Genomic DNA, 26,954 nt, shown 5'->3' with positions numbered 1-26,954 from the left:
AGAGCACATGGATGGCTTCCATTGCTGCTGCCCCTTCCTCATGTTCAAGTTTTAGACCTCCCTCCACATGCAAGAACTGCTGGGAGTAGACACGGCTCAGACTTAAAGGAACATATGACATGGTGGATTCAAGTCTAACCCTATGACCCCCCCCCCCTCTGGGGTGAGCTGAAAACCTTTGAGTCAAGATTAACAGACTGAGTGGCTTCACTCCACTTCCTAAAGTAGGAAGTTGTGGTGCATAACTGAGTAATACTTTAGTCGCTGACCTTGTTATCCATTGCTAAACGAGACCAGCGACACTTGACCAAAATTCCCAAATTCTCCAGTTTGAACTTTTTCCCAGTTCAACTTAATGCCAAAGTCCAGAACAAATGAGATCAAACACAAGTTACAGTTAGATTCTGTGGAATGCCTTGCTTGTATCTTTAGCTGTTCAGATCTTTTGCTAATAGTTCAAAACATTCTTTTTTTGAAGAGCCAATTCAAATTTGTCATTTTTCCCCCTTCTCTTTTACAAGCACTAAATTCCTCCATCTTTATTGGCAAAAGCACACATGCTAGTGAATTAGAAATCCTTACAGACCAAATACAGGAAGAAAATACATCCACATCCTTCAAATATAAACTGTAACAAATCCAAAACTATTATCCCATAAACATTTTACATTTCCTTTTTACAGAGATGTGAGCATATTGTACAAAAAGTGAAAAATTTCCCATAAGTTTCAGTCACGAGCGTGAATCCTGGTTTAAAAAAAAAACAACAAAAAAAAAGGCAGAAACAGGTATGCGTACAGCCGGGAAAATGATGCTCTGACTGGTTGGATTCACAGACCATGGGTGACCACGTGGGTTCACATTTGAACAACAATGCCAGACACCGAGGATTCAGCACGCCACTAAACAAAAAGATGCAGGATTTCACAACCTCAACCATGAGTTTGATGTGCAAATGTCATCGCTTCAAATTTCACTAAATAACACAAACTTGAACAAAGTCCTGCGGCTGAGCCCAGAGTGACCTAACACAAACCCGCCCTTCTGGAAAACGGAGGAACTTAAATGTACAACATATTTAAAGCATTTACAAAATCTACAAGGGTAAATTACAAACCTGGTAAAAAGCCAGCCTCTGCTGAGCGTGTAAGGCAAAGAAAGGTTGATCTCTGTATTAAAAGCAACAGTTAGGTATTACATTCAAACACCCATCCACACAGATTTCACATTATTGGTTTGCACTGATCTGGCCACCAGTCCAGCCTTGTGGGGGAGAGATAAAATGTACACACACCCATGAAGGTTGATATTTACAGCAGTGGCTCCACAAACATCCTCTACAGAGACTGTGTGAGGAGCATCCAAGTGGTCATTTGTAAACATGGTTTGGATTCATCCTGTGTGGGCACCGGCATTAATGTGGACGCGGGCCAGTTAAAGGACGACATGAAAACGATTTTGGCAAACTCCTATGGAAACAAATGAGACCGATGCCACTCTGCTAATCTGGATTGTGTACAGTGCATCTGTGCAGTGAAAAAATAAATTAATGTCCCTCTGCAGCGACAGAGTCTTCTATCAGTAAAGGAATGGCTGTCCCTCAACCGAGGACAAGTTTTAAAAAAAACTGGTGAGAAGACTAATTAAATACAGTGTGTGTATGTGTGTGTGTGTATGTATGTATGTATATAAACACACACACAAGTAAAAATACCTATTCACACAAATATTGTGCGTTACTGATATTTATCATCTGGCAAGCACAACAAAGCACACATAGGTTTCCCATCTCTAAAGGATTTAGTATTTATGGTTCTCAGCAAAAGTGAGACTTTCTTGTCGAGGGACAAAGAGAAAAAACCATCAGCCCTCTGAAATTTTCATGTACAATAAAGATTTTTTTTAAACTCTGGTTGGAGATTAAAAGTGAAAATACTGGAAAATAATGAGTCCAGTTGCATCGACATTTCTCTGAAATTATGAGGGTTTTTGCTTCCAATTCACCGTCTCCAAGACCGACTCTCATACTCGTCGTCGTCATCGTCTTCCTCTTCCTCTTCTTCCTCCTCACCCGGCAAATAAGAGTTGGCTTCCTTCTGTGAGAAAATACTAACATCAATACTTGGACATGACGCTACACTTCAAATGTGCTGCTTAGGCCCTTTAAAACGCCTGTTTTTTTATTTCTACCTTCTGATACATTCTGAACTCCACTGAAACTTCAAATCGCTACAGTATGAGCAAGCAGTTCAGCTGACAGTAATGTCATTTTAGTCAAAAGCTTAAGATGCTCTTAGTACAGCTCAGTTTGGTATTCCCACTGGGAGCTGTGGTGAATAATTCAGCTGTACTGGAATCAGATGTACAAGTAAAATCTGTGAATTGAACTCAAACTCCCACAAGTTAGCCCTCCAGGGATTTCAAGTCATATTGTGAGTTCCTGTCACGCTTTCTGTGTGGATAAATGTTCCTTCATGAGGAACTGTTGCTGTACCCTGTTCTCCTCGTCCTTAGACTCATCGTCCTCTGGCTCTGTCGTGACAGACGGGGTCTTGGGCTTGAACCAGGAAATCTGTAGCACGCGCCCTTTGAACTTTGCTCCCAGGTTAGCTGCCTGGAAAACAAAAATACCAAAATTTCTCAAATTGATGCAATTCATGCGACCTAAAACTGGTGGAGACTAGAGTGAAGCAACGCACGTTTTCGGCTTCATTTCGCGTCTTGAATGTCATCACAACAGTGTTGGCGTCTTGGTCACGACAATCCTCAATCTCACCAAACTTCTGCATCCACAAAGGAGAAAAATCAACAGTCAATTCAGTTTTCATACTTAATCTTCCTTAAAATAGCCAAAAGCTCACCAGAAAATGTGGCATCAGCTCTTCCTTCTCTTCCTGCGCCACTCCTAGAATAGCCAGCGCTCTGGGTCTGTGGTCCACCACCATGCGGTTCACGGTCCCGCCACGGCCGCTAATCTCACGGCTCCGGCTTCTCCCACGGCCTACGTGCACTGACCCGGGCTCCATCTTTCCCCGCCCGCGGCCTCGACCGGTCGGAGGTCTGATGAGTCCCAATCGAGTCGCCTAGCAACAGAAGAGGTCAGGAAGTTTGCTGTTAGAAACGGTTCTCTTATTCAAGCACACACACACTTAAGAGGCTGTCATGGACACCTGTCTGCAGATGTTAGCACCAGACTATGCTGCATGATTGTGGAAGGAGGTTACAAATGACCTTCAGCAGCAAGTTTCTGTACAGTTTTTTTTAACCCATTTTTGACCATTTCTGCACTCTCCCCACGCCCCTTGTCCAACTTGTCCCTCCTTCACTTCCCTCTAATTGTCATCTCATTTTCTTACAGGAAGGAGCAGCTCAAACTTTAATGAAACACAGCTCCATCAGCGTGTCTGACGGCTTTGTTAGCAACGGCTCCTATGGGCTAACTTAAGTGGCTGAAGTTCAATCTTCAGAATGAGGGCGGGTTTGAGATGGATGGGGAGGGGATACTATGCATTTTTAAAGAAGAAAGCTAATTTAGTAGCTAGGGGGTACAGCAAAAACAACCATGCCAAGAGGGGTATGGCTAGCAGAGGCTCCATTTGGCTGATCTTTGGCTGCAGCTGGATGAGCATAAGACGAGCTGTAGACAAGCCAAATCTGAGCTGTAAGCTTGTACATGTGATACCGTAAACGGAGCTGCTAATCAGACGCAGACGTAAGGGCATCTTAAACTGGGTATGTCATTACCTCCACCTGTAGTTGCCCTAGTTTCCTCTTGAGGTCTGTTGTATCTTCACCAGAGCTCATCCTCTTGTGAAAATCTAGTTCGGCATCCAGCAGCTCTTTCTGCGCCTGGACACACAGACACACACATCAAGCGGGACCATCTCCAAGTCTGAACACTTTAGAAGCTTTCAGATGTCTGCAAACTTACATCAGTCTTTGTTTTGGGCTGGCTGTGGTTTGGTTTGGTGTGGGACGCCTGAGAGGCAGGAATAAGGCTCATTTCATTCTGCAGCTGGGTGATCTTCTCAGTTAACTCCTTCAGAGTCTTCATGATGTTGGCCCTTTCCTCAGGTTTCATTCCCCGGTTCTTCTCCAGACGGTTTATTAAAGCCTGGAAGAGATGGATCACAATAATAAGAAAGTGCAAATGGCTAAAAGGAGGAAAAGCATGGTTATAGGCAGTATTACCTTCTGACATTCAATCTGTGTCTTTAACATCTCTTGCTTCTTCTTTCTCATGTCCTGTTGGAGCTTTAATGCCTCCTGAGATGAAAAAAGAGACAGACATAAGCATAAACGTCAGACAAAAAAAATGTAAAGCTAAAAATTGATCATCATCCCACAATCTCTGAGACATGAAATAAAAATCATACCTGTTTCTTCTTGAGGACTTCCTGCACTTCTAAGGCTTTGGCAGTTTTCCCCAGGCTCTTGGAGGGCTGGAGAGCTGTGGGAGGATAGTTGTTCTTTGGGGGATTTGTCATTGCAGCCGCCACCTGACATAAGTCGAGATATTCAGATTTAAAAGTGAGTTGACATGAAGGAGTCAAAGACAAAACCAACAGTGCAATATTTAACAAAGGTGTTAAACGCACAGCAACTGGCTCAGTGCGAGAGTCCAGGCTGTCCAAATTTGTTGTTGAGACGTTGGCAGATCCTGCTGGAGATCGTCGTTTGCCTATAGTCTTGTTCAACACATAGGCGGCAGGATTGTGCTGCCTGATCCCCTGCAGATAAAAGAAGATGAGAGTTTAAGGAAGGATGTTCAAAACAAGCGAAAATGAATATATGTTGAACTGACCATGTGCATGTTGCTGTGCTGAGCTGCTGGACTGGGAGCAGAGGTGGCTGCTTGACCCCCTGAGCTCTGCTCCTGCTGCTGGGGGGTGGTGCTGGTGCCTGGCTCACGGTGCCAGTAAACGCGGATGAACCGGTTGTTGAGAACGGCCTCTATGCTGGATATGGCCTTCCTGGCTTCTTCATTCTTCGTGTACTGGATCAATGCTGCTTCGGGGTCTCCACCAAATGCCACCTGAGAAGGTACAACACGCCTTTACTCTTCAGCAGAGGTTAACGTCACACATTCCGCTCGTCAAATCAGCCACAGATATCAAGGTTTTCCTGCATGGTTTTTGCCCCTCAGGTGACGCATTTTACCTGGATATTGACGATGGTTCCGAACTTGCTGAAGTGTTCGTTGAGCTGGGTGATGTTGTTAAGATCCCGTGGGATCTTCCGCACCTCCAACTTGGTGTTCACGTAATGATATCGTTTGGGAAAGCCAGTCTTATTCTGGTTGTTGAAGCTAGTCCTAAAAAACAAGAATAGGCCTCGATTTTAAAGCTTTAGAGAAAGAACGGAAGCCAACATCAAAAAAGTGATTTGACTTGCAAAAACATGAGTAGAAAAGTGGAGCAGGTAACAAATAGATGGTGAGAAAAGGGTTAGGTTTCTGCCTGCAAACTGAAGCCGACCGCATCTCAAGTAGGTTGACATGTCTTATAGCTTTGGCAAAACAAAAGCTTTGGATCTGTGAGCGACCAACAGCGACAGGACACGTGGGGCGGCACTGTTTGATCAAATTTCAAGTGTCGACACTCTCCGGCTATCATTAAGAAACAACTCAAGATAACTTACATAGTTAATATGTTTTAAAACAGCACTTTTATATTCTAAATTAAGGACAAATTATTACATTTTCTCAAGATAAAATTAACTGGGGGAGCTTTGTATGTTTCCAGAAAACAGAGGCTGAAAGGGAGGGGTTTTAGTTTATGAAGCAACTCAGGTACATGTCCACAGCACAGACGCATTATCAACTCTTAGAATCTAGGGATTTTTAAAAAATTCTTACTTCTCCATCCATGCTTTTTTAGCTGCTGGTCCGTCAGCTGTACTGGGTATCACTGTTCTCTTCCTGCTGTCCGGGTCCTTGTTAAATCGGGGCACATTATTTCCAGGATTGCTGGTTGTAACAGCAGGCTCAGTCTGAATCACAATGTTGGCAGCTGGAAGGCAAACCAACATGAACTCGCATTTGTCCTCTCAATAACCAGCCTGTAAAACAGTGCCATATCCGCTACCTCTGGAACCTTGGCCTTCATTTGATGTGAGGCCAATGAGGTTGGAGCGCTGCGTCTGCACTCGAGGAATGAATTGACGGTATGGGTGACGGCCTGCTGGAGTCAAAGCTGGGGATTCCGGGTTGTAGCCCTCTGGGTCATAATTATCTACAGTGCAAACACGTGAAAAATGTAACCAAACAAAATGATATTAGAAAACTACAAACAACATTTGAAGACTTAACTGGCTTGAAACAAGTTTGTGGAAATCCTAAATAATTGAATAATAAAACTATACAATCAAATAAAAAATAAAAAATAAATAATAAGATGAAACAGCAGTTGAACAACTGAATTAAGGTTAAAAAAAGGAAACTAAAAATAGATTTACTCCAGTGGGACTGAAAAGTGCATTAATATATTATTCATGGATGAAATTACGCAAAACCCATCCAGTTCCATGAGGCCATGCAAGGGTAACGTTAACTGTCTTTCTAAGGTTGGTAAACAGCGCCATCACCCGGCCAGCGCTCATCACTGTAGCCTCAATGGAACGTAATAACAGAGGGCAGGAAATCAATGCAAAGCCACAGTAATGTCTCCACGGTCCAATCTAAACAGGAAGAACGCTACTGCTTACATTCAGACTGGGCATACTGGGGGTGAAGTGACGCAGATGTGGAAGAGGAAGGAGGAAGAGGGAGAGTAGGAGGCAACCCCACACCAGGTGGTCCAACAGGAGGAGATGTGATGGCTGTTTGATGGTTGGGGGTGTCAATTCCACTTGTTGCTATCAATGGGGGTCCTGGGGGAGACACGAGCCCATGCTAATGTCAAGTCAAAAAGTTGTGCAGGTTATAGGAAAATAAAAATAATTAATTAAATCAGTGAAACAGGCTGCAATCGGACCACAGACAAAACAACCCCTTGCCCTGAAGGTGAGCACTCAGACTGCGGCTACAAGCAGAAAGATACTAGTGTCAGATTTAGCAGCACCCAGACTGGATGGTATGAATACACCTCACTGGTGCTTACTGGTCATAGGGAAGACTCCTGGAGGAGGTGGCTGGCCATAGGGGGGCATTGAAGGCATCCTGAGTGGAGGTAGTGGATCTGTGATTGGGGGCATTGGCAGGCTGGTCGGTGGCATGACCGGCGGGGGTGGGTACGGAATAATGCCAGGTAGATTGACATCATCTACCACGAGAGGGTCGTTGCCATGGTCAAATGGGCAGAGGTCGCCACGCACACAGAATCCCTTTTCTGTGAATGAAAAAGGTAAAACTATTAATTCAAATTCCTCTTAAAAATTATAGGCAGCTCACTTTATCTCACTACCTTATTGTTTTTGAAACAAAGAACACAAAGATAAAGATGACAGAGCGGAATCATAAAAACCTAAAATGACCAACAGTTGTAGAGCACAGCAGCTGAAGACAACAGTGCATGGGTTTACCCCATAGCCTCATTAAGGATGAGTGTCTCTAGTGGCCATGCTCGAGCGCTGTGAAGGATAGCACTGTGCTTTAGAGACGGTAGAGAATTCTGAATCCACTGGTGCCTCGGGAGAATTGAATAAGAGCTAAACAGTGGTCATTAGCACTGAGAGCCAACCAGAAAAACAATACATCTCATGAGAAGATGCTGGGAGAGTTGACACCATCATCAGATCAAAATGACAACAACAGCGCTTACTGTTAAAAAACGATCAAATGATGGAATGATAAAATGTAGCTATTAAAGGAGGCCTTAATCCATTCCTACCATCATAATCTCTGCAACGATGTTTTAGAGACGCGCTCTTGCTGCCGAATGGCTTGCTGACACCATCTTGCCTCTGCGCACCGTAGTAGCCAGACCAGCTGTCTGTGGTGCTATCGGGGAGGTGAGCCGGTGTTGCTACGGGACAGCTTCCAGCTCCTGACGAGGACGAAGAGGAAAAGGGGTGTGGAGGTGTTGGCAGGGGGAGCAGAGGTGGCGGGTGAGGCTGCTGGGAGCCAGACTGGGTGGAGGAGTTGTAGCAGTCAGAGTCCTTCCTTTCCACATCAAACTTAGATTTGAAGTCTGTTAGGGAAACAGAAACTTTTATGAAAAACATAAATAGCCATATCAATTCTTCTTGTAAGAAGTTTTAACTAAGGAGTAAACAAGTTTCTGTCCACATCAATCAGGAAGTTGCAGATTTAACCTTGAAAGCAATAAGACCAGTTCCAGCCCATGTTATCAGTTCCCTTTGGATAGGAATGCAAAGCTGTCCACATTGTTCCTTCTAACAATTCCTTGCAAATATGGCTGACAGCAGTTACATCCAGCTCTCCTGTCAGGTTTCAGCAACTCTCTCCCACATGAGTCCCTGCACTTGTGCAGCTGATCCCGGCGTGCAGCTTTCTCACCTCTCCGGTCTCTGCTCTTCCCCCGGCTGCCGCTCCTGCTCCGGCTGCGGCTGTAGCTCCTCCCTCGAGGGCTGCCCCTGCGGCGCTCGTGCCGTTCGCGTTCACGGTGGGAGTCACTCAAGCTTTTCCCGTGCCGATCAGGGTCGCGGCGCTTGCGCTCATCGCGTTTCCTGTCATCCCGGCCCCTGTAGAGAGGGAAGGAAACACTATAGATTTCTGTTGCATATTTCTGAATGTATCTGAAATCTATTTGATAATAGCCTTTACAATGCAGTCCACACATTTCTTTGAGCACCTTCTCTTTATATTTGACTTCAAATACATATTAAAGATGAAACTATGTACAATTAGAGGACAAGCTTCAATCCCTCTTTCTGACTGTCATGAAATGAAACGATAATATAACAATACAAACAAATGTGAAACATCTTCTCCAAACAGTGGTGGTGCATTATATAATCATAGGGACTGGACAGAACACCAGAAGCCCCTTAAGAGGCAAAAGAGACAGTGCTGGGATTTCCTACATACCCATACTCTGCAAACTGGCAGCATTCTCTACTCTGAACCACATCACATCAGTGAAGCTAAGTACATCAAGCAGAAAAATATACAAATTAGAAGCAAACCTGGAGTCACTGAAGTCAGAGCGGTTTCTCGGGGGACTTTTCCTCCTTCTGTTTTCTCTGTCCTCCTCTGGAGTTTCAGGCTTCAGGGAATAAACAAATTCTTTAATATAAAGCCATGAAGCATATTTACACCATGCTTTACTTTTCAGCCAACAGCTCATTGGATTATAATAATTAATTATCAGAAGACAGAGTGGCGATGTATTACTCTGACCTCAACAGCATCTGACTTGACAACTACCGGTTTGACCTCCTCTTTAGAAACATCTTTGTCAGAAGGAATTCCAAGGTAGCTCTTTGTACTCAGACATTCAAACAGTTTATCCACAAATGCCATAGTCTCTGTGAAGACAACAGTACAAATAAATCAGGAACACTTGTTTTAGCCAGTATTGGAACCTGATGCACACAGTCCAAGCCTTTAGTTTTGCAGGGGACAAAGCTGTTTTTGGGATTTCCACATAGCACAGAAGTTTTGTTTCAGTGTACAAAATTTATTTGCATATTTCTTCAACACTAAAACCTTGAAAATACACAATTGGACAAAGGTTTTCAGTGCATTCATCCCTTTGCGGCCTTATTTCATAATTAATTTATTGAACCTGGTCTGTAACTGTGATTAAAGTAGCTTTAAAGCCTAAAATTGTGTCAGTAAAAAAATCAGCTTTCAGCTGACAATGCGATGCTTTACTTGGTACCAACGTGGACGGGATACAAACTCGCCCTCTAGTGGCCACACAATTTAGAGAGGCTGGAAAAGCTGAAAAATTAGGTGTAACTATGCCTGGACTGGGCAGAGCAGTAAAACAAAGCACCTGGGTTAATAGATATGTCAAATATTATGGGATCATTCATTGTGGGACATGAAACTATGTACAATTCATACCTTTTTGCAGGAAGACTTCAAGCTGATCAGCGCAAAGTGCTTTCAGCTCCTTTTCAGGTTTGTCTTTTTTCACAAGAGCTACCACATAGTTAGCTAATGCAGAAGGGTCAGCATCACATCTGAAAATGACAATATGTACATGATTTCATCTACCCAGTGCTTTAGATAATAAGACAGTTTATAAAATTGCAAAAAAAAAAAAAAAAAAAAAAATCCCCAGGAATGATCAAATGAGATGGCTTGAAACATTTGCAGGTCAGAACATTTTGTTAACCAAGAATAGAAAACATAATTACCCAATAAACAACTGCTTCTCAGGCAAAACAGAAAGAAAGCAGACCTCCACCAAGTCCGAAGAACGGCGTTTAACTATGTTATAATGAGCATATACCAGGGCGTGCTAGAAATAAACGCTGATATGACATATATGATGTACTTGTGTGAGAGTTTGTGTGTGTATAGTAGCAGTAATACAAAGATAGATAACATAGCAGGTTCCTTGATCTTTGTAAGATCAAAGTCCCTCTCCAATACAGAAAATGCCCACAATATTATCACCTGTGCCTTGAACTATTATCTACATTTCTCGAAAGGTTCATGAAAATCACTCCCAAATATTTGGGTTATTTTGCTAACAAACCTTGACGGAGGTAAAATCAATTAAAACCTTAGCCAGCCAAGCAGTGAACATCTTCAGAAATAAACTATTTTTAGAACTCACACATTAATATGGAATTAATTACATTACTAAGTAGACCATATTGAGAATAAATATACAAACCAATTTTCATGATAGAAATGTTTGCAAGTCTGTAATCATGAAATTGACATTATTCTACGGACAAACTGAAGCCAAAAGATAGGTTTTCATAAGCCAAGGAGTGCAGTCTCGGGACAATGTGCGCGTCTCAATGAAATAGATAGTGACCACTGTGCATGAACGGGAGGAGAGCGTGTGCGTGTGTGCGCGTAACTCCGGGCAAGTCAAACAGTAAACATGAACATACATGTCTAACGTTCATTAACAAAACGCTTGCTATCGTTTGTTTAAAAGACTCACCGCTTAACTTAGCAGTCATATCTAATTCTATCCTACAAAAAGTAGGTTGACAGATTACACGTTATGCTACATCTGTTATCAGTTTGTTCCAGCCTCCAACCAGAATAAGTCATATTAACTTATAATGGAACAGTCGCTAACCCAATCGGACAACCCTAAAGTAATACTGCAACATATTTACTATATGCAACACAATCTGGATTTCTTTGTTAAATAAAACTCCAATATCTGCCTTAGCTACAAAAGGCAGCTAGCTCCAAAGGCTGTTAGCTAACTCGTGCCAGAATTTGCCATTAGTTTCTAAGAACCCCCCCTCCCCAAGCCCGACATTGGCTAACTAGCAACATAGCATGAATGCTAACCTTAATGTCATTTCAATTCAGTACTCACATTGGTTCCAGAAGTTTTGCCAACCATGATTTCAAGGCTTCAACATTCTCTATGATCATCGTGAAAAAAAACTATAATACTGTTTATAAACTGAAAGTGAGCTTCAACAGCCCCACTGTCATCGTCTGTAAATTTATAAGCATTAAGGCCGTATGTCTCTTTCCACTGGCAGGTTGGATAAAACGGTTTACGGCTTGGCGTCACAAAGTGAGCTGTCGTAATACAATCGGATGACGGACTACGCCTCGAGATTCACTTTTAATTAAACATCATTCGTATCAGCATTCTTACGCTTAGGACTGAAATATCTGTGGATATCAAAGTAGCTTTATGCAGAATTGATGTCCTATTTCGGTGGGTATGTCCAAATTAAACGTTTTAGATATAACCCAGGACTCCATTTACCAGAATCCCACGCGGGAGGATTGAGTGTGTCGTCAGCCAGACACCGGTGGCGTGGTGTTCCTCTTGTCAAAGTGGAAGCTACTTCTCTGTCTTCGATTCGAGTTGGATAGTAGTAAAGTGCTCGTCAATAGAAACAAAATGACGGTCGGTCCAATGCTTTGTCTTCTGACTAGCTTCGAAAAATAAGGCAGCGGATATGCTTTAACTTTCTAATCTTATTCATTACTTACTCTATCGCTTTGCTAATTTAGCTAACACAAGCTAACACTATTGTCTAAATTATTGGTTAGTTGGGCACTGTCAGCTACACATTTTACTTATTTAAAAGCGAGAATTAACTGCTGGCTTCATTTTAAGCAAATCCTGTTCACTGTTATATTCAGTCTTGCTTCTTTCCCCATTGAGTTATTACCTCGTCTGTTGTGTTTCAGGAGCGGAAGGGAACGGCAAAATTGGACTTTTTGAAAAAGATAGAATTAGAAATCCAGGAAAGATGGGAGAAAGAGAAGGCTTTTGAGAGTGATGCACCAACAACGGTTGGAGAGACCACAAAGTAAGTATTTGCTACTAACAGGAAAGGCAGTTTATGTGAAAAGAACTGCTAGAACAACGGCAAGCTTGTGGATTCATATGCTTTTTCTATAACTGTTACCCTTTAGCTGTATATTTCTTCTACACCGATGAGCTGTGTTATGTTATGTTGTCCACTGAGGTATTATTAAAGTCATCTAAATATTAAGGGTTGTAGACTGTTATAAACACTGCAGTAAAGTTTCAATCCCGATCTGTGTGTGTTTCTTGTGTACTTTTACCACCAAATACAATGTAACAGCTTTGTATTCCCTCCAGGAAAGACAAGTACTTTGTTACCTTCCCCTATCCTTACATGAATGGCCGATTGCACCTTGGCCACACGTTCAGTTTGTCAAAATGCGAGGTAAGATTCTATGAGATGGGTGAATATTAATTATTCACTTTTACATTCTGTGCCTGTGACACAAAGCAGTGTCTTTAACATGTAATTAATTTGTGCACTGCAGCGAAATGTTTTCTTTTTTGTAGTTTGCGGTTGGTTATCAGATGCTGAAAGGAAAAAAATGCCTTTTTCCGTTTGGGCTACACTGCACAGGAATGCCAATCAAAGTGTGTGATTCTTGGAGTTTTTGCACAAATCAAAAACATTTACTTTGATTTTTCTGGCATTCATGTTTCTGTAATGTGTTAATCAGGCTTGTGCAGACAAACTAAAGAGAGAGATAGAGCTGTATGGAAATCCTCCACAGTTTCCAGATGAGGAAGAGGAAGAGAAGCAGAAGCCAAAGTCATTTGATGAAATCATCATCAAGGACAAAGCGAAGGGCAAGAAGGTCCAGAGAAACAAACAGAGATACCATATAGTGAAGCATTCACTTTCATTTCATTCTGCTAACACAATGGACATTTTGTTTTTATTTTTTTAGAGCAAAGCAGTTTCCAAATCTGGAACATCTACATTCCAGTGGGACATTATGAGGTCTTTGGGGTTGAGTGACAAAGATATTGCCAGGTTTGCCAGTGCCGAACACTGGTTGGAATATTTCCCTCCTCTCGCTGTTAAAGACCTCAAACAAATGGGAGTCAAGGTGACGTTGATTAATCTTTGGGCATTTGTGAGTTGGCTTGTTCAACTTATTTGTGAGCCTGTAGCTGTTTTGTCAGGCTGTGAGGAAAATGTAATGTCTACATTATTTTATCCAGTCTAGCCTGATTCTATCTGGTGCCTTCATTTTACAGGTGGACTGGAGACGTTCATTCATCACCACTGATGTGAATCCCTTTTACGACTCCTTCGTCAGATGGCAGTTCATCACACTGAAGGAGAGAAGAAAGATCAAGTTTGGCAAGAGGTCTGCTTGTTTATGCATTTTTGTGGGACTTGGGTATTTTTAAGTGCTGTCTTTTGACTAATATAGAGAAAATATAATAAGAATTTTATTTTTGTTCTTACCAGAGTTATTTTAGGTGTCTCCCCTCAGCTCTTGTTCTCCATTTGTGATTGGTGTTAATGTGGCAGTTTAATTTACGGTGGCCCTGGGCTGTGTCTGCAGCAGAATAATTTGACTGTCTACGTCGTGTGCAGGTACACCATCTATTCCCCCAAAGATGGTCAGCCGTGCATGGACCATGACAGGCAAACTGGAGAGGTTGGAGAAGCTTTTTCTCAGGGAAAACAAAGCAAAATTTAGTCTGCTAATAATGATAGGAAATTTGAAATAGTTTAGAACTATAATGTTTAAAACATTACTGCATCCACAGGGAGTCGGGCCTCAGGAGTACACCCTGATCAAGATGAAGATTGTTGAACCATACACGGCCAAATTCAAGTCCAAAGTCTTTTTTAGCAGGTAGGTAATATAATATAAAATCTAATTGTATGGCATGTCTCATAAATGACATGCTGCACAATGTGCCTCACTAGTAATGTACGTAAAAGTGTGTGTGTGTGTGTGTGTGTGTGTGTGTGTGTGTGTGTGTGTGTGTGTGTGTGTGTGTGTGTGTGTGTGTTACACTGCTCAAGAAAATTAGAGGAACACTTCGAAAACACATCAGATTTAATACAGGGGGAAAATGATCTTGAATATCTTTCCTGATAAAAAGTAGGTGATGTATTAGTAACAAAATGATGCCACAGGATTTGATAGAAATGAAAATGATCACCCTATAGAGGTGGGAGATCAAAGACACCCCAAAAATGATGCAGCAGACAGGTCTATTTTGCCAAAATGTCAATGTAGCAACTCAAAATGATTCTCAGTAGTTTGTGTGGCCCCCATGTGCTTGTACGCATGCCTGACAACGTCGGGGCACGCTCCTAATGAGACGACAAATGGTGTCCTGTGGGATCTCCTCCCAGATCTGGACTAGGGCATCACTGAGCTCCCGGACAGTCTGAGGATCAACCTGGCGGCACCGGATGGACCTAAACATAATGTCCCAGAGGTGTTCTATTGGGTTTAGGTCAGGTGAACGTGGGGGCCAGTCAAAGGTATCTTTTTTTTTTTTTTCATCCTCCAGGAACTGCCCACATACTCTAGCCACATGAGGTCGGGCATTGTCGTGGACCAGGAGGAACACAGGAGGAAAACTAAACCGGTCATGCTGAATGATGTTGCAGGCAGCATAACGTTCTCCGTGGCATCTCCAGACCCTTTCACGTCTGTCGCATGTGCTCAGGTTGAACCTGCTCTCATCAGTGAAGAGCACAGGATGCCAATGGCGTAGTTGCCAATTCTAGTGGTCTATGGCAAATGCCAATCGAGCTCTACGGTGCCGGGCAGTGTGCAAAGGGCCCACTACAGGATGTCGGGCCCTCAGGCCACCCTCATGGAGCCTGTTTCTGATTGTTTGGTCAGAAACATTCACATCAGTGGCCTGCTGGAGGTCATTTTGTAGGGCTCTGGCACTTCTCATCCTGTTTCTCCTTGCACAAAGGAGCAGATACCGATCCTGCTGAGGGTTTAAGGACCTTCTACGGCCCTGTCCAGCTTTCCTGGAGTAACTATCTGTCTCCTGGAATCTCCTCCATGCTCTTGAGACTGTGCTGGGAGACACAGCAAACCTTCTTGAAACGGCACATATTGATGTGCCATCCTGGAGGAGTTGGATTACTTATGCAACCTCTGTAGTGTCCAGGTACCGCACCATGCTATCAACAGATGTTGATCCAAGCCAAATGAATAACTACAACAGTAGAAAGTCAGTGGTCTCAACCTGGAAAGCCATTCCTGTTTTGGGGGCCGTCTCACTGTTGCCCCTCTGATGCACCTGTTGTTGATTTCATTAACAACAAAGCAGCAGAAACATCCCTCTCTGCTACTTAACTGACCAGGTCAATATCCCAGAAGTTTGACTGATTTTTTTTTTTTTTTTTTTTTTACTGACTGACTTTCTACTGCGCACGGACCTCTACAGGTTAGATAATGGCACCCTGACTGCTATTAGGTATCGGGATGAAATCCTTGATCCTCATTTCTAGCAAATTATGTGCCATCATTTTTTTACTAATACATCACCTACTTTTTATCAGGAAAGATATCCAAGATCATTTTTCCCCTCGTTTAGATCTGATGTGTTTTCGAAGTGTTCCTCTAATTTTTTTGAGCAGTATATATATGTGTGTGTGTGTGTGTGTGTATTTATATATGTATGTATGTGTGTGTATATATGTACCCCGAATTAATAAAAGATAACCCTGTTTTCCCAAAAGTGGTGTGAAGGGCAAAACCATCTTCCTGGTGGCTGCAACCCTGAGACCCGAGACCATGTTTGGACAAACTAACTGCTGGGTTAGGCCTGACATGAAATATATTGCCTTTGAAACAACCAGTGGAGACATCTTCATCTGCACTAAGAGAGCTGCTAGAAACATGTCCTATCAGGGCTTCACCAAAGAGAATGGAGTGGTGCCAGTCATAATGGAAATTCTGGGACAGGTACTGATTATATGCTACACATGAACACTGGGTAAATTCTAATATTGACTTTAAACAGAAAACAAATCATTTTTTTACAGGAAGACTTGGGATGTGTCCATTCCATCTACTTTTGCCTCATAATATGTATTTCTTTATTTCTAGGACCTCCTTGGCTGTGCTTTGAATGCTCCTTTGACCTCCTATAAAATAATCTATGCTCTTCCCATGCTCACCATTAAAGAGGACAAAGGTATGATTTTAGGGTTGAAATAATCACATTGTGCAATTCTCACTGCCATTGACCACAAAAATACCATTGACCGATGGTTCTCTCCCCTGTTTTATGTGCATGAACTTGAGATAAATGTGTGACAGCTGGTGAATTGCTCATCTCAAACCACTTTAAAGCTGCTTAAGTGTTTATACCATCTGTGTGAGGACATCTTATTCTTCCCCATATTAGATGTTCTTGAAGGAGCACAACAGGCTTAGTAAAGGTCTTTTTGACTTATACGACGTATTGCTGTGCCAAAGAATTGACAGTTTTTCTGTTCTGCATAGCCTCGGTGGTGAAGGGTTTTGTTTTCAACTGTCCTGGCCATCATTTTTGTAAAATGATTCAAAATCTCATTGAGATAGAATCTGTAAATTAATAAATCAGGACTAACTGGTGTCATTTATCAGTTTCCCATTCATATTGTTCTTCATCTCTTCCCCCGAGACCAGCGTTTGTGTTGTAATTTGGTTTTTGACTTCTAAAACATCTGTTCTAATCTCCATAAAAACACATTTCTGTGCTGCTTTTTTCCACCTCAGGTACCGGGGTTGTTACGAGTGTGCCCTCTGATGCTCCTGATGACATTGCTGCTCTCAGAGACATCAAGAAGAAACAGGTTCCTCAGAATCAGAGCTAATCTGACACTTCAGTATAATCTCCCACTTTTGAAACAAATCCTGTAGTGTTAACTATGCAAAATCCTTTTCATTACAATTTCCCTATGCTTGCCCTTCTAAAAGGCTCTAAGGGATAAATATGGAATTGAAGACAAGATGGTGTTGCCTTTTGAGGCGGTAAGCCCATTTGCCCTGTTTGCGGTGTACTTAAGGTGAACTGAAACTCATTCCTCAAACATGTCAAATGTCAGGTTCCCATCATAGAAATCCCAGGCTACGGGAATCTGTCTGCTCCTTTGGTGTGTGACGAGCTGAAGATCCAGAGCCAGAACGACAAAGACAAGCTGGTTGAGGCCAAAGAGAAAGTCTACCTGAAGGGGTTTTATGAAGGAGTGAGTCAGTGTTATTGATATTAATGTAGAAAAACCCTTATAGTACGCAGGTCAGCAAAATTCAAGCCCTCTGAAAAACTCCTGATGGATTTAAATTTTTACAGCTCATCTAAGATATCTCATAGACACATACCACATTATTCACAGCTTAAGGCTGAAATTAATTATTCATTAGCTGTCTGCTGGCCGGGCTGCTTCAAAGTAGTTTTTTCTGCTTTTAACTCTGTGGGCTAAATTTCCCCACAGTTGCAGAAGAGAATGAAGAAATGCACGCTTTAAGCACATCTTAGTGGTTTAGATTGTGATTGCAGAATGAGCGTCGTAATGGCATTTGCTTCTATAAAATGTGTATTCTTGTGTTAGATCATGCTGGTTGATGGTTACAAAGGACAGAAAGTCCAGGATGTCAAAAAACCCATCCAGAAAAAGATGATAGAGAAGGTAAAATCTCACCCCTTTACTCATGGTTGGGGATGTTAAGCTAGTTCAGCAATAAGTATGATCACTATCTACAAGCTGTGTCTTGTGATGCCTGCTGTATCACAGGGCGAGGCCGCGATTTACATGGAGCCAGAAAAGGCAGTTATGTCCCGATCGACTGACGAGTGTGTGGTTGCTCTGTGCGACCAGTGGTGAGTGAATTTTGCTCACACTTTTATCTCTGTCCTGTAAGATATTAGAAGTTACAGGAAATCACTTTGAAGCCCTATAATCTCTTTGGGTTTCTTGGATTAGCTGCATACTGATGTTGTGCCTTCCTCAGGTATTTGGATTATGGGGATGCAGAGTGGAAGAAGACGACCAATGCAGCCCTCACGACCCTGGAGACGTAAGATGGCTTCACGATATAGATCATTCACATACCGGTACTTGCACACATACAGTTCACTTTTGTTGTTTCCAACATTGCATAGATTTTGTGAGGAAACCAGGAGAAACTTTGAGGCAACACTGGACTGGCTACAGGAGCACGCCTGCTCTCGGACATATGGTCTCGGTGAGCGCCTGTGTAGTTTTCTCACATTTAGATTAGTTATTGGAGAATTAGCAAAGCTGCCTGACTTCTATCCTGGCATATAGATGGAGGCCTGTCAGTAAAAATCAAATCAAATCAATCTTTATTTAGAGGGGAGAGGAGGGAGGGGAGAGGGAGGGGAGGGGAGGGGAGGGGAGAGGGAGGGGAGGGGAGGGGAGAGGGAGGGGAGGGGAGGGGAGAGGGAGGGGAGGGGAGAGGGAGGGGAGGGGAGAGGGAGAGGGAGGGGAGAGGAGGGAGGGGAGAGGGAGGGGAGAGGGAGGGGAGAGGGAGGGGAGAGGGAGGGGAGAGGGAGGGGAGAGGGAGGGGAGGGGAGAGGAGAGGAGAGGAGAGGAGAGAGAGGAGAGGAGAGGAGAGGGAGAAGGAGATCAAAAGAAGGGTTTTAAAAATTATTCTAAATTTAACGGGCAGCCAATGAAGCGATGCCATTACAGGACTTATGTGATCTCTTTTGTCAATACCTGTCAGAACTCTGGCTGCAGCATTTTGGATCAGCTGGATCAAACACAGTAGTGTTTGGCAGCTGCCTGCCTCACTGAATAGATGCAATTTAAAAGAAAGTGAGCCACATAACATCATCTGATCTCTATTAGAGGACTTGAGCTTCACAGGTGATATGAATTTGCCCAACCCTGTAGATTTGTCCATGGGGTTCTGGGGTCATTTTTGTAGGCTCATATTGTGAATTATGGTATCCTTTTTGGGTTGATTTGTTTAACTATTAATCAAACCTTTTAAAAACTGATCTAGAGCATTAAATGAAAATGATCCTTTGCAGATAATTTTGGTACAGTAAAATAAATATGTGCTGACTATTATATTTACAATTCATTGTTGGCTCCAAAACACAGCCAGCCTGACAAGATGACAAATGCAACAAAAGTATTTGTTCAGATTAGACAAGATTTTCATTTCAGTGTTTCCTCTTGCTTTCTGTCCAATGATTTTATCTGCTTGTCCTACCTTCTTTTGTCTGTGGGCTTGTGTGTTCTTTTGTGCTGTCTTCTCTTTGTGGACATCACCCTGTTACCATAGGAACACGGCTGCCTTGGGACGAGCAGTGGCTGATAGAGTCGCTATCAGACTCAACCATCTACATGGCATACTACACCGTAGCCCACCTGCTCCAGGGAGGAGTGCTCAATGGTCAGGGAACCTCACCACTGGGGATCAAGTATGGACATGGATACACACTTGCTCAGCATGGCCCCCTTTCGCTGTTTATGCTACATTCACACCAGAAGTTACCGCGGCGATCGGCTGTTAACGATCGGCTGTATTTATTTTCAATGGACGCTCGCATAGATAAGTGACAGTGAGCAATGCGATGCAAGCGACTTGAGCAACAAGTTGATGTTGAGAGAAGCTCAACTTTATGCAAATGAGGAGTGACGCCACTGTGGCAACAGTTAATCCTGGGTTGATCTGAGCCCGTTTTTCTGCATTCTCCTGAGCTTCATGATCCCAGTCTTTTTGCAGAGACACGACAAGTAAACAAAATACCTAGAAGAAGGTGTTGAAAATTGTGGGGATATCTGGTAAGTTGTAGGCTCCTGTAGGTGGGGGTCTACAAGTGCAAAGCACATGCTACTTCCCTGTTTTAGTGAGGTGACAGGCTGTGTCTATTTCCAGACCATGATTCCAGACCATGATTTAAAGAGGAGGTGGAAAAAAATTTAGAGACATGTACAGTTGGGAGAGCAAAAAGAACACATCTGCACTGCCGTCTGAAAGACCCACTTCGGACGGGCAGGCGATCTGATGTCTTCTGGTGTGAATGCAGCATTTGCGAGATGTTTGTCATGTAAAATAATCAGGATTTACACCCTTTTGTACCAAATAAAACCACAGACTGGAAATGGCCAAGAGTAGGGTAAATCAGTTGTCAGGATGCTAAAGGAGCCCTTTTTTGGGGACCTTTGTCCTGTTTCGCTCCTCACAGGCCTCAACAGATGACCAAAGAAGTGTGGGACTTCATCTTTTTTAAGACATCTCCTTTCCCCGAGACGGATATCCCAAAAGAGTGTCTACAGATGCTAAGGAGGGAGTTTGAGTACTGGTACCCCGTGGATGTTCGTGTCTCAGGGAAAGACCTAGTGCCCAACCATCTTTCCTACTACCTTTACAACCACGTGGCAATGTGGCCCCAAGACAAGTGAGTTTTGAGCTGCGCGTCACTGGCAGGTTTATTTCATGGCAGGTTTATTTCAGGTTTTGATTATATTTGTATTGTATTGTATTTATATATTTGTAAAATATTTTCTTTAACCCTCAGTGGGAAATGGCCACAGGCAGTGAGAGCTAATGGACATCTACTCCTCAACTCAGAAAAGGTGTGGAAATATCAGTCAGTGTTAAATATTTTGAAGTTAAAATCAAAGCGAGAAATATTGCATTACCGGTATATACGTTGAGCCATTAATTTAATTTTTTGATGTGCACAGTTTGCTGTGTTTTAAACTATTTTTGTATCCACCAGATGTCTAAATCAACTGGAAATTTCCTCACTCTCACTCAGGCCATCGACAAGTTCTCAGCTGATGGTATATTCTGGATTTATTCTATCCCTTACAATTTACAACTAGTACAATTTGATTTTTATAGAAGGCCTGTCTTTTTCTGTCTTAGTATACATACACACTGCATGTGGAGCAGAGACATATGCAACCCCCAGCCTTCTCATTCGTATGCTACTCTTTTAATGCCTTAGAAATATAATTAATGGATCAATGTCTTGAAGCGTTCTTCCTATGAAAGTGAAAAACTGGATGGCCTGACAGCTGAGGGTTATTAGTTTGTCTTAGAACAGTCGGTCTGCTGGAGACATCCAGTTTTCTCTGACAGAATTCCCTAAACCTCATCTCAGTAGTCAGAAGCTGTTTTAGCGGAAAAGTGTGGAAGAAGTGTGTGTCTGTGTCTGTCCATGTTGAATAAGGAGGAGTTTTGTGAATCCAGTCCTCAATTCTTTTCTCAGGGATGCGTTTGGCTCTGGCCGACGCCGGCGACACAGTGGAAGACGCTAACTTTGTGGAGACCATGGCTGATGCTGGCATTCTGCGCCTTTACACTTGGCTGGAGTGGGTGAAAGAGATGATCGCCAATCAGAACAACCTGAGGACTGGACCCGCTGACACCTTCAATGACCGCGTCTTTGCCAGGTACATGCATTACGTTGATTTGTTTTCCAGAGTGTGCATAGAATGAAGCCAACACTGCTTTCACCTTAGCTGGCTCCCTAGTTGTGTTTTAAGAAATATCACCTACAGTAACTGTGGATTCTGTGTGTGGTGTAGTGAGATGAATGCTGGCATCTTAAAGACGGAGCAACACTATGAGAAGATGATGTTTAAAGAGGCTCTAAAAACTGGCTTCTTTGAGTTCCAGGTAAATCAACTTTGATTTGTGTCTCAAAACTGATCTTCCTTATACAGAGAATTCTGAGAGTATTGACACAGCTCATTGACTGATGTTGACCTTTGACCCCATCTTTGTGTTTCTGTAGGCAGCCAAAGATAAGTATCGTGAGCTGGCGATTGAGGGGATGCACAGAGACCTGGTCTTCCAGTTTATAGAGAGACAAACTCTGCTCTTGGCACCCATCTGTCCACATCTTTGTGAATATACCTGGGCTTTGCTGGGAAAGGTAAATAAATCTGAGATTATTCCCTCTGGCTTTTTCCCTTACTTGTCTACCTCTCTTGCCTACACTAGCAAAGAATAAACAGCTCTGAGTAATTTAAATCTGTTTTTGTATGAAGACACAAGTGCACTGCTTGGATAGATGTTTATTCCAGTTGTGGCTTAGCAACAACAAATGCCCCTTCATTGCCACTTAAGTGGTTATCCCCTGGAGCTAAGAAGCATCCGGGCCTTAAATGGACCGAGAAGGACATATGAGTGTCGACTTTTTCCATATACCTGATCAATCTAGCACATTCATATTTAGTTGTAAAGAAGCTACGGCAGCTGTCTGTGTAGGATTTAAAAGCACCTATCGTCAGTCTTCATCTTTCCGCTCTCTGGTCTTGACAGCCTACTTCTCTGATGAATGCGTCATGGCCCGTGGTAGGTCCAATTGATGAGATCCTGATCCGATCCTCTCAATACTTGATGGAAACGGCACACGACCTCCGGCTGAGATTGAAGGCATATATGCAACCTCCCAAAAACAAAGTAAGTGGAGCTGTGTGCCATTTCACATGCATCACTACCTCTTTCTGGTGCACTCAAACTGAATCTTGAGAACTGAGAGCTGGCATAACAGTATCTAAAGGTTACATGCACTGTTCATTGTCACAGTATTTCTTCTCATCATTTATTCACACAGCAGCCATATTTTAGTTTTGATCAACAGCCTTTAATATTCTGCCACATCAACTTCACTCAAGCAGAAACGTGCTGGGGGAGCTTAGTGAGAACCAGAGTGGGTTTGACAGCCGTCACATAAAATAAGTTCACAGATCCTCGTCTTTGCTGTGCAGAACCTCACACACTTGCCTTTTGTAATTAAGGCACAGGGTCCGCCGACATGGTGCCACATGCAGGAACACAGTCTGAAGTGCTTCTTTGTGTGTGTGTTTTTTAATGGCATAGAAGGGTGATTCCAAAGCTCCGGCGAAACCCTCCCACTGCACCATCTACGTGGCCAGGAACTACCCACCGTGGCAGCACAGTGCCTTATCCTTACTCAGAAAGCATTACAAGGTGAGGCGATGACATCCAGACTAGTCACATACACTCACTTCCCCATCCAGTGGTCAGGTGACTCGTGCGAGTCAAGATGTCTGTCACTTTGTGTCACCTGTCTTTTTCTCCTTATCCTGGTGTGTGTGTAGAGCAATAACGCAGCTCTTCCAGACAACAAAGTAATTGCAAGTGAGTTGGGAGCGCTGCCTGAACTGAAGAAGTACATGAAGAGAGTCATGCCTTTTGTAGCCATGATCAAGGTAACTCTGGCCAAAAGATTTTTTTTCTCTTCTATAGGTTCTTATTCACTAATCTGGCCACACTGTTTTAGAGTCCATCACATTGATTTTCTGGCTAAGAAGTTGTTTTTTTTTCAGCTTGTGAGTGAAGCTGTTTATTGATCTGCCCTGGCAATCAATCAAAAAGTGTAGTAGCGCGTATCAGCCAAAGCGATTATTCCTGTTTGTGTTCAACAATGAAGAACCGCAGCCTAAACAGAAACACCAGATTCAGCGCTGACATTATCACATTCAAAAGAAATTTAGGAGTCCTGCTTCTGCCCTTTAATGTTTATTGATTAGATGAGTACAAAATCCACCTTTGTAAAAAAAAAAAAAAAAAAATTAAAAAAATTCTCAACTAAAGAAAAATGGTTAAGCATGTCTTATCAGGAAAAGAGGGTGAAAACAAGATGTCACTGGAGTTTAAGTTGCTTTTATTGTTATTATATTTTTTTCTATTTTTCCAATGTCTTGTATGGATAATCTCAGCCCGATGCAGTCTTTTGCAATCTTCTTTGTGTGTTCTGTAGGAGAACCTGGAGAAGAACGGACCCAGGGTCTTGGACCTACAGCTGGAGTTTGATGAACAAGTGGTTCTGATGGAGAACCTTGTCTACTTGGCCAATTCCCTAGAAGTATAATTGTTTAACCCTTGTACAGTTGGACATGTTATATTTGAGGATGCCACTTACTAAACGGCACCTGAACCACATTTGAATAGTTCCAGGCTCAAACAAAGCTAAGGGAGATAATATCGCTCTGCTCAAGCATTTCTCTTCTACTCCTGGAATTCTGCAAGTTAAAGTCAGTAAACTCAAGTCCATGTGGTGGAGTTGGTGGTTAAATACAAAGTCAAATCATAGGGCAGGTTTTTATACTTGAATCAAGCTGGAGTTGAGCTCAGATGTGAGTCCGGAGAGCCCTTAATTCTTTTGTCAGCACACACCTTACATTTTGATAAGGCCTGTGCGGGTTTGACCACAGGAAGGGAGGAGCCTGCTCTTGTACTCCAACTCTGACTGACTGAATCCAAAGGATTGGCCATTGCGCGAGATGCATGGCAGATAAAGACCTCACATGGAGGATGTATCTATTCACAAGTGTTCCAGATGTTTACTTCCTAACAGCTTCATCACAGTACTGTCAATTAGGCACAAACTGGCCTGATGCTCATTTTGCTTTCTTTTTACCTCTACAGCTGGAACAGATAGATGTCTTATTTGCATCTGAGGCTGATGACAAAGTGAAGGAGGACTGTTGCCCAGGGAAACCATTCAGTGTTTTCAGATCAGAGGTAGAGAAAAGGCTTTTTTGCGTCATGTTAAAAGGTTTCCAGTGCGTTCTCCCTGCAAGGGAATATATACAGCCCAGTACACTCAATTCTGGCTTTACAGGAGATCAATTTGGATATTCAATTCAATTTTGGTGCACTTCTCCCTCTAGTTGCTTATTTGAATGTGATCATTATGTGTGCATTTGTACTATGTCCCCAGCCTGGAGTGAGTGTTTCACTGGTCAACCCTCAACCATGCAATGGACTCTTCTCAACAAAAGTTTACATCAGACAGGGGGACAGCGGAGATGGCATCATCCGCCGATTAGGAAAGGTTAACAGGTTCATTAAAGGTGAGTGAGATTCATCAGCACACACCTGGCTGCATTTCGAAGGTCCTGTGTAGCTCACTTATGTTAAGGGATGAAGTTAGAGGTTGTTATTGCAGTATTTACTAACCTGTGATATACAGTGCCTTGCGAAAGTATTCGGCCCCCTTGAACCTTGCAAACTTTCGCCACATTTCAGGCTTCAAACATAAAGATATAAAATTTAAATTTTTTGTCAAGAAACAACAACAAGTGGGACACAATCGTGAAGTGGAACAAAATTTATTGAATAATTTAAACTTTTTTAACAAATAAAAAACTGAAAAGTGGGGTGTGCAATATTATTCGGCCCCCTTGCGTTAATACTTTGTAGCGCCACCTTTTGCTCCAATTACAGCTGCAAGTCGCTTGGGGTATGTTTCTATCAGTTTTGCACATCGAGAGACTGAAATTCTTGCCCATTCTTCCTTGCAAAACAGCTCAAGCTCAGTGAGGTTGGATGGAGAGCGTTTGTGAACAGCAAGACCTGAGACTGGGACTGAGACTGATTTATCTTCCAACAGGACAATGATCCAAAACATAAAGCCAAATCTACAATGGAATGGTTCACAAATAAACATATCCAGGTGTTAGAATGGCCAAGTCAAAGTCCAGACCTGAATCCAATCGAGAATCTGTGGAAAGAGTTGTTCACAAACGCTCTCCATCCAACCTCACTGAGCTCGAGCTGTTTTGCAAGGAAGAATGGGCAAGAATTTCAGTCTCTCGATGTGCAAAACTGATAGAAACATACCCCAAGCGACTTGCAGCTGTAATTGGAGCAAAAGGTGGCGCTACAAAGTATTAACGCAAGGGGGCCGAATAATATTGCACACCCCACTTTTCAGTTTTTTATTTGTTAAAAAAGTTTAAATTATTCAATAAATTCCGTTCCACTTCACGATTGTGTCCCACTTGTTGTTGTTTCTTGACAAAAAATTTAAATTTTATCTCTTTATGTTTGAAGCCTGAAATGTGGCGAAAGGTTGCAAGGTTCAAGGAGGCCGAATACTTTCGCAAGGCACTGTCAATGCTACTCGTCATGACAATTTAATTCCCTCTCTTCTCCCATCTTTTCTGTTCCTCTGTCTCTCTTTGCTGTTTTGCTGCCAACAGATCTGTCCAGAGTGAAGCTGATGAGGTACGAGGACCCTGAGCTGGGGCCACGCAAGGTCCCTGTCCTGGGACAGGAGGAACAGGGCAAGTCAGCCATCTCCAGCACATCTGTATTCAGCGTCAATCTGGAGGAGAAGAAAGTCACTGTGGTTGACAATGGCCTGACTGTGAACATCGGGGACACTCTGGTTTATCTACTTCAGTAGAGTTCATGCTTTATCCATACAGCAGCTTTTCCAGCAGTGATTAATTTCAGATATGTAATGACGAGTCTCTGTAAACCTGCTGATTTGGATTCAGTCATTTACAGCTTTCCAGAGGAGGACAGCTGTTTCACAGCATGATTTATCTGCTCATGTAGGGTTCATGTGAAGCTGCCCTGTTCTTTTATAAAGTGAGGATGAGGAGTTCTAGCTGTCCTGTTCTGTCACCTTGAATGGTGCTTGTCAAACCTTTTCCACAGAAATAAATGAAACACAGAAATCTGGGCCTACTTCTTTCCTTTTTCTGACATGTCTGTGTAATTTCTTTCAAGAAAACCAAAACCGCTTTCTGTGCTATAACATGGCAGTGTTCTTCATGTTGGGCTGCACTGTTTGCTGCAAAAAAAGAATTAGACGTGGTGGGTG

The 26,954-nt window shown here is 42.7% G+C and overlaps 2 protein-coding genes across 4 annotated transcripts; one reads left to right on the top strand and one right to left on the bottom strand.

The window, feature by feature from the left end:
• Nucleotides 1-391: 391 nt before the first annotated feature.
• Nucleotides 392-11,623, bottom strand: rbm27 (RNA binding motif protein 27). Of its 2 annotated transcripts, none has more exons than XM_057055524.1 (21): nucleotides 11,424-11,623; nucleotides 9,974-10,092; nucleotides 9,302-9,429; nucleotides 9,088-9,167; nucleotides 8,459-8,643; nucleotides 7,830-8,129; nucleotides 7,101-7,328; nucleotides 6,706-6,870; nucleotides 6,087-6,233; nucleotides 5,858-6,011; nucleotides 5,161-5,314; nucleotides 4,805-5,035; nucleotides 4,599-4,730; nucleotides 4,377-4,499; nucleotides 4,192-4,266; nucleotides 3,932-4,114; nucleotides 3,745-3,849; nucleotides 2,862-3,083; nucleotides 2,700-2,783; nucleotides 2,495-2,614; nucleotides 392-2,096 (listed from the first exon to the last, which is right to left on the bottom strand). In XM_057055524.1, the coding sequence occupies exons 1-21, from the start codon at nucleotides 11,480-11,482 to the stop codon at nucleotides 2,001-2,003; spliced, it is 3,090 nt and encodes a 1,029-aa protein (XP_056911504.1). In that variant the 5' UTR covers nucleotides 11,483-11,623; the 3' UTR covers nucleotides 392-2,000. The 2 variants fall into 2 exon arrangements, with proteins under 2 accessions (XP_056911504.1, XP_056911505.1); XM_057055525.1 differs by having other exon boundaries at nucleotides 392-2,093.
• Nucleotides 11,624-11,705: 82 nt separating this feature from the next.
• Nucleotides 11,706-26,808, top strand: LOC130538159 (leucine--tRNA ligase, cytoplasmic-like). Of its 2 annotated transcripts, none has more exons than XM_057055522.1 (32): nucleotides 11,706-11,972; nucleotides 12,260-12,381; nucleotides 12,678-12,765; nucleotides 12,891-12,971; nucleotides 13,058-13,195; nucleotides 13,289-13,450; nucleotides 13,602-13,714; nucleotides 13,948-14,011; nucleotides 14,124-14,212; nucleotides 16,075-16,300; nucleotides 16,445-16,532; nucleotides 17,099-17,175; nucleotides 17,300-17,353; nucleotides 17,428-17,568; nucleotides 17,932-18,009; nucleotides 18,115-18,200; nucleotides 18,332-18,397; nucleotides 18,483-18,565; nucleotides 19,637-19,775; nucleotides 20,544-20,756; nucleotides 20,877-20,934; nucleotides 21,081-21,144; nucleotides 21,576-21,759; nucleotides 21,895-21,985; nucleotides 22,104-22,244; nucleotides 22,634-22,774; nucleotides 23,195-23,305; nucleotides 23,437-23,547; nucleotides 24,099-24,203; nucleotides 24,767-24,862; nucleotides 25,062-25,194; nucleotides 26,326-26,808. In XM_057055522.1, exons 1-32 carry the CDS (start codon nucleotides 11,967-11,969, stop codon nucleotides 26,529-26,531), a joined length of 3,555 nt encoding a protein of 1,184 aa, XP_056911502.1. In that variant the 5' UTR covers nucleotides 11,706-11,966; the 3' UTR covers nucleotides 26,532-26,808. The 2 variants fall into 2 exon arrangements, with proteins under 2 accessions (XP_056911502.1, XP_056911503.1); XM_057055523.1 differs by having other exon boundaries at nucleotides 11,759-11,777.
• The last annotated feature ends 146 nt before the right edge of the window (nucleotides 26,809-26,954 follow it).

The sequence above is a fragment of the Takifugu flavidus genome, chromosome 14 (genome assembly GCF_003711565.1).
Source record: "Takifugu flavidus isolate HTHZ2018 chromosome 14, ASM371156v2, whole genome shotgun sequence".
Lineage (NCBI taxonomy): Eukaryota > Metazoa > Chordata > Actinopteri > Tetraodontiformes > Tetraodontidae > Takifugu > Takifugu flavidus.
Note: the sequence above shows the minus strand (reverse complement) of the source record. Positions and strands in the feature narration are given on the sequence as shown.

Bases quoted from the DNA above. Each gene is read 5' to 3' on its own strand.
- LOC130538159 (XM_057055522.1), top strand. The intron at 17,569-17,931 runs GTGAGTCAGTGT...TTCTTGTGTTAG, and splicing joins TGAAGGGGTTTTATGAAGGA to ATCATGCTGGTTGATGGTTA. The intron at 20,757-20,876 runs GTGAGTTTTGAG...TTTAACCCTCAG, and splicing joins GCAATGTGGCCCCAAGACAA to TGGGAAATGGCCACAGGCAG.
- rbm27 (XM_057055524.1), bottom strand. From the start codon at position 11,482: ATGATCATAGAGAATGTTGAAGCCTTGAAATCATGGTTGGCAAAACTT. The intron at 6,871-7,100 runs GTAAGCACCAGT...TGTCTCCCCCAG, and splicing joins AGGAGTCTTCCCTATGACCA to GACCCCCATTGATAGCAACA. The intron at 2,784-2,861 runs GTGAGCTTTTGG...TTGTGGATGCAG, and splicing joins AGCTGATGCCACATTTTCTG to AAGTTTGGTGAGATTGAGGA.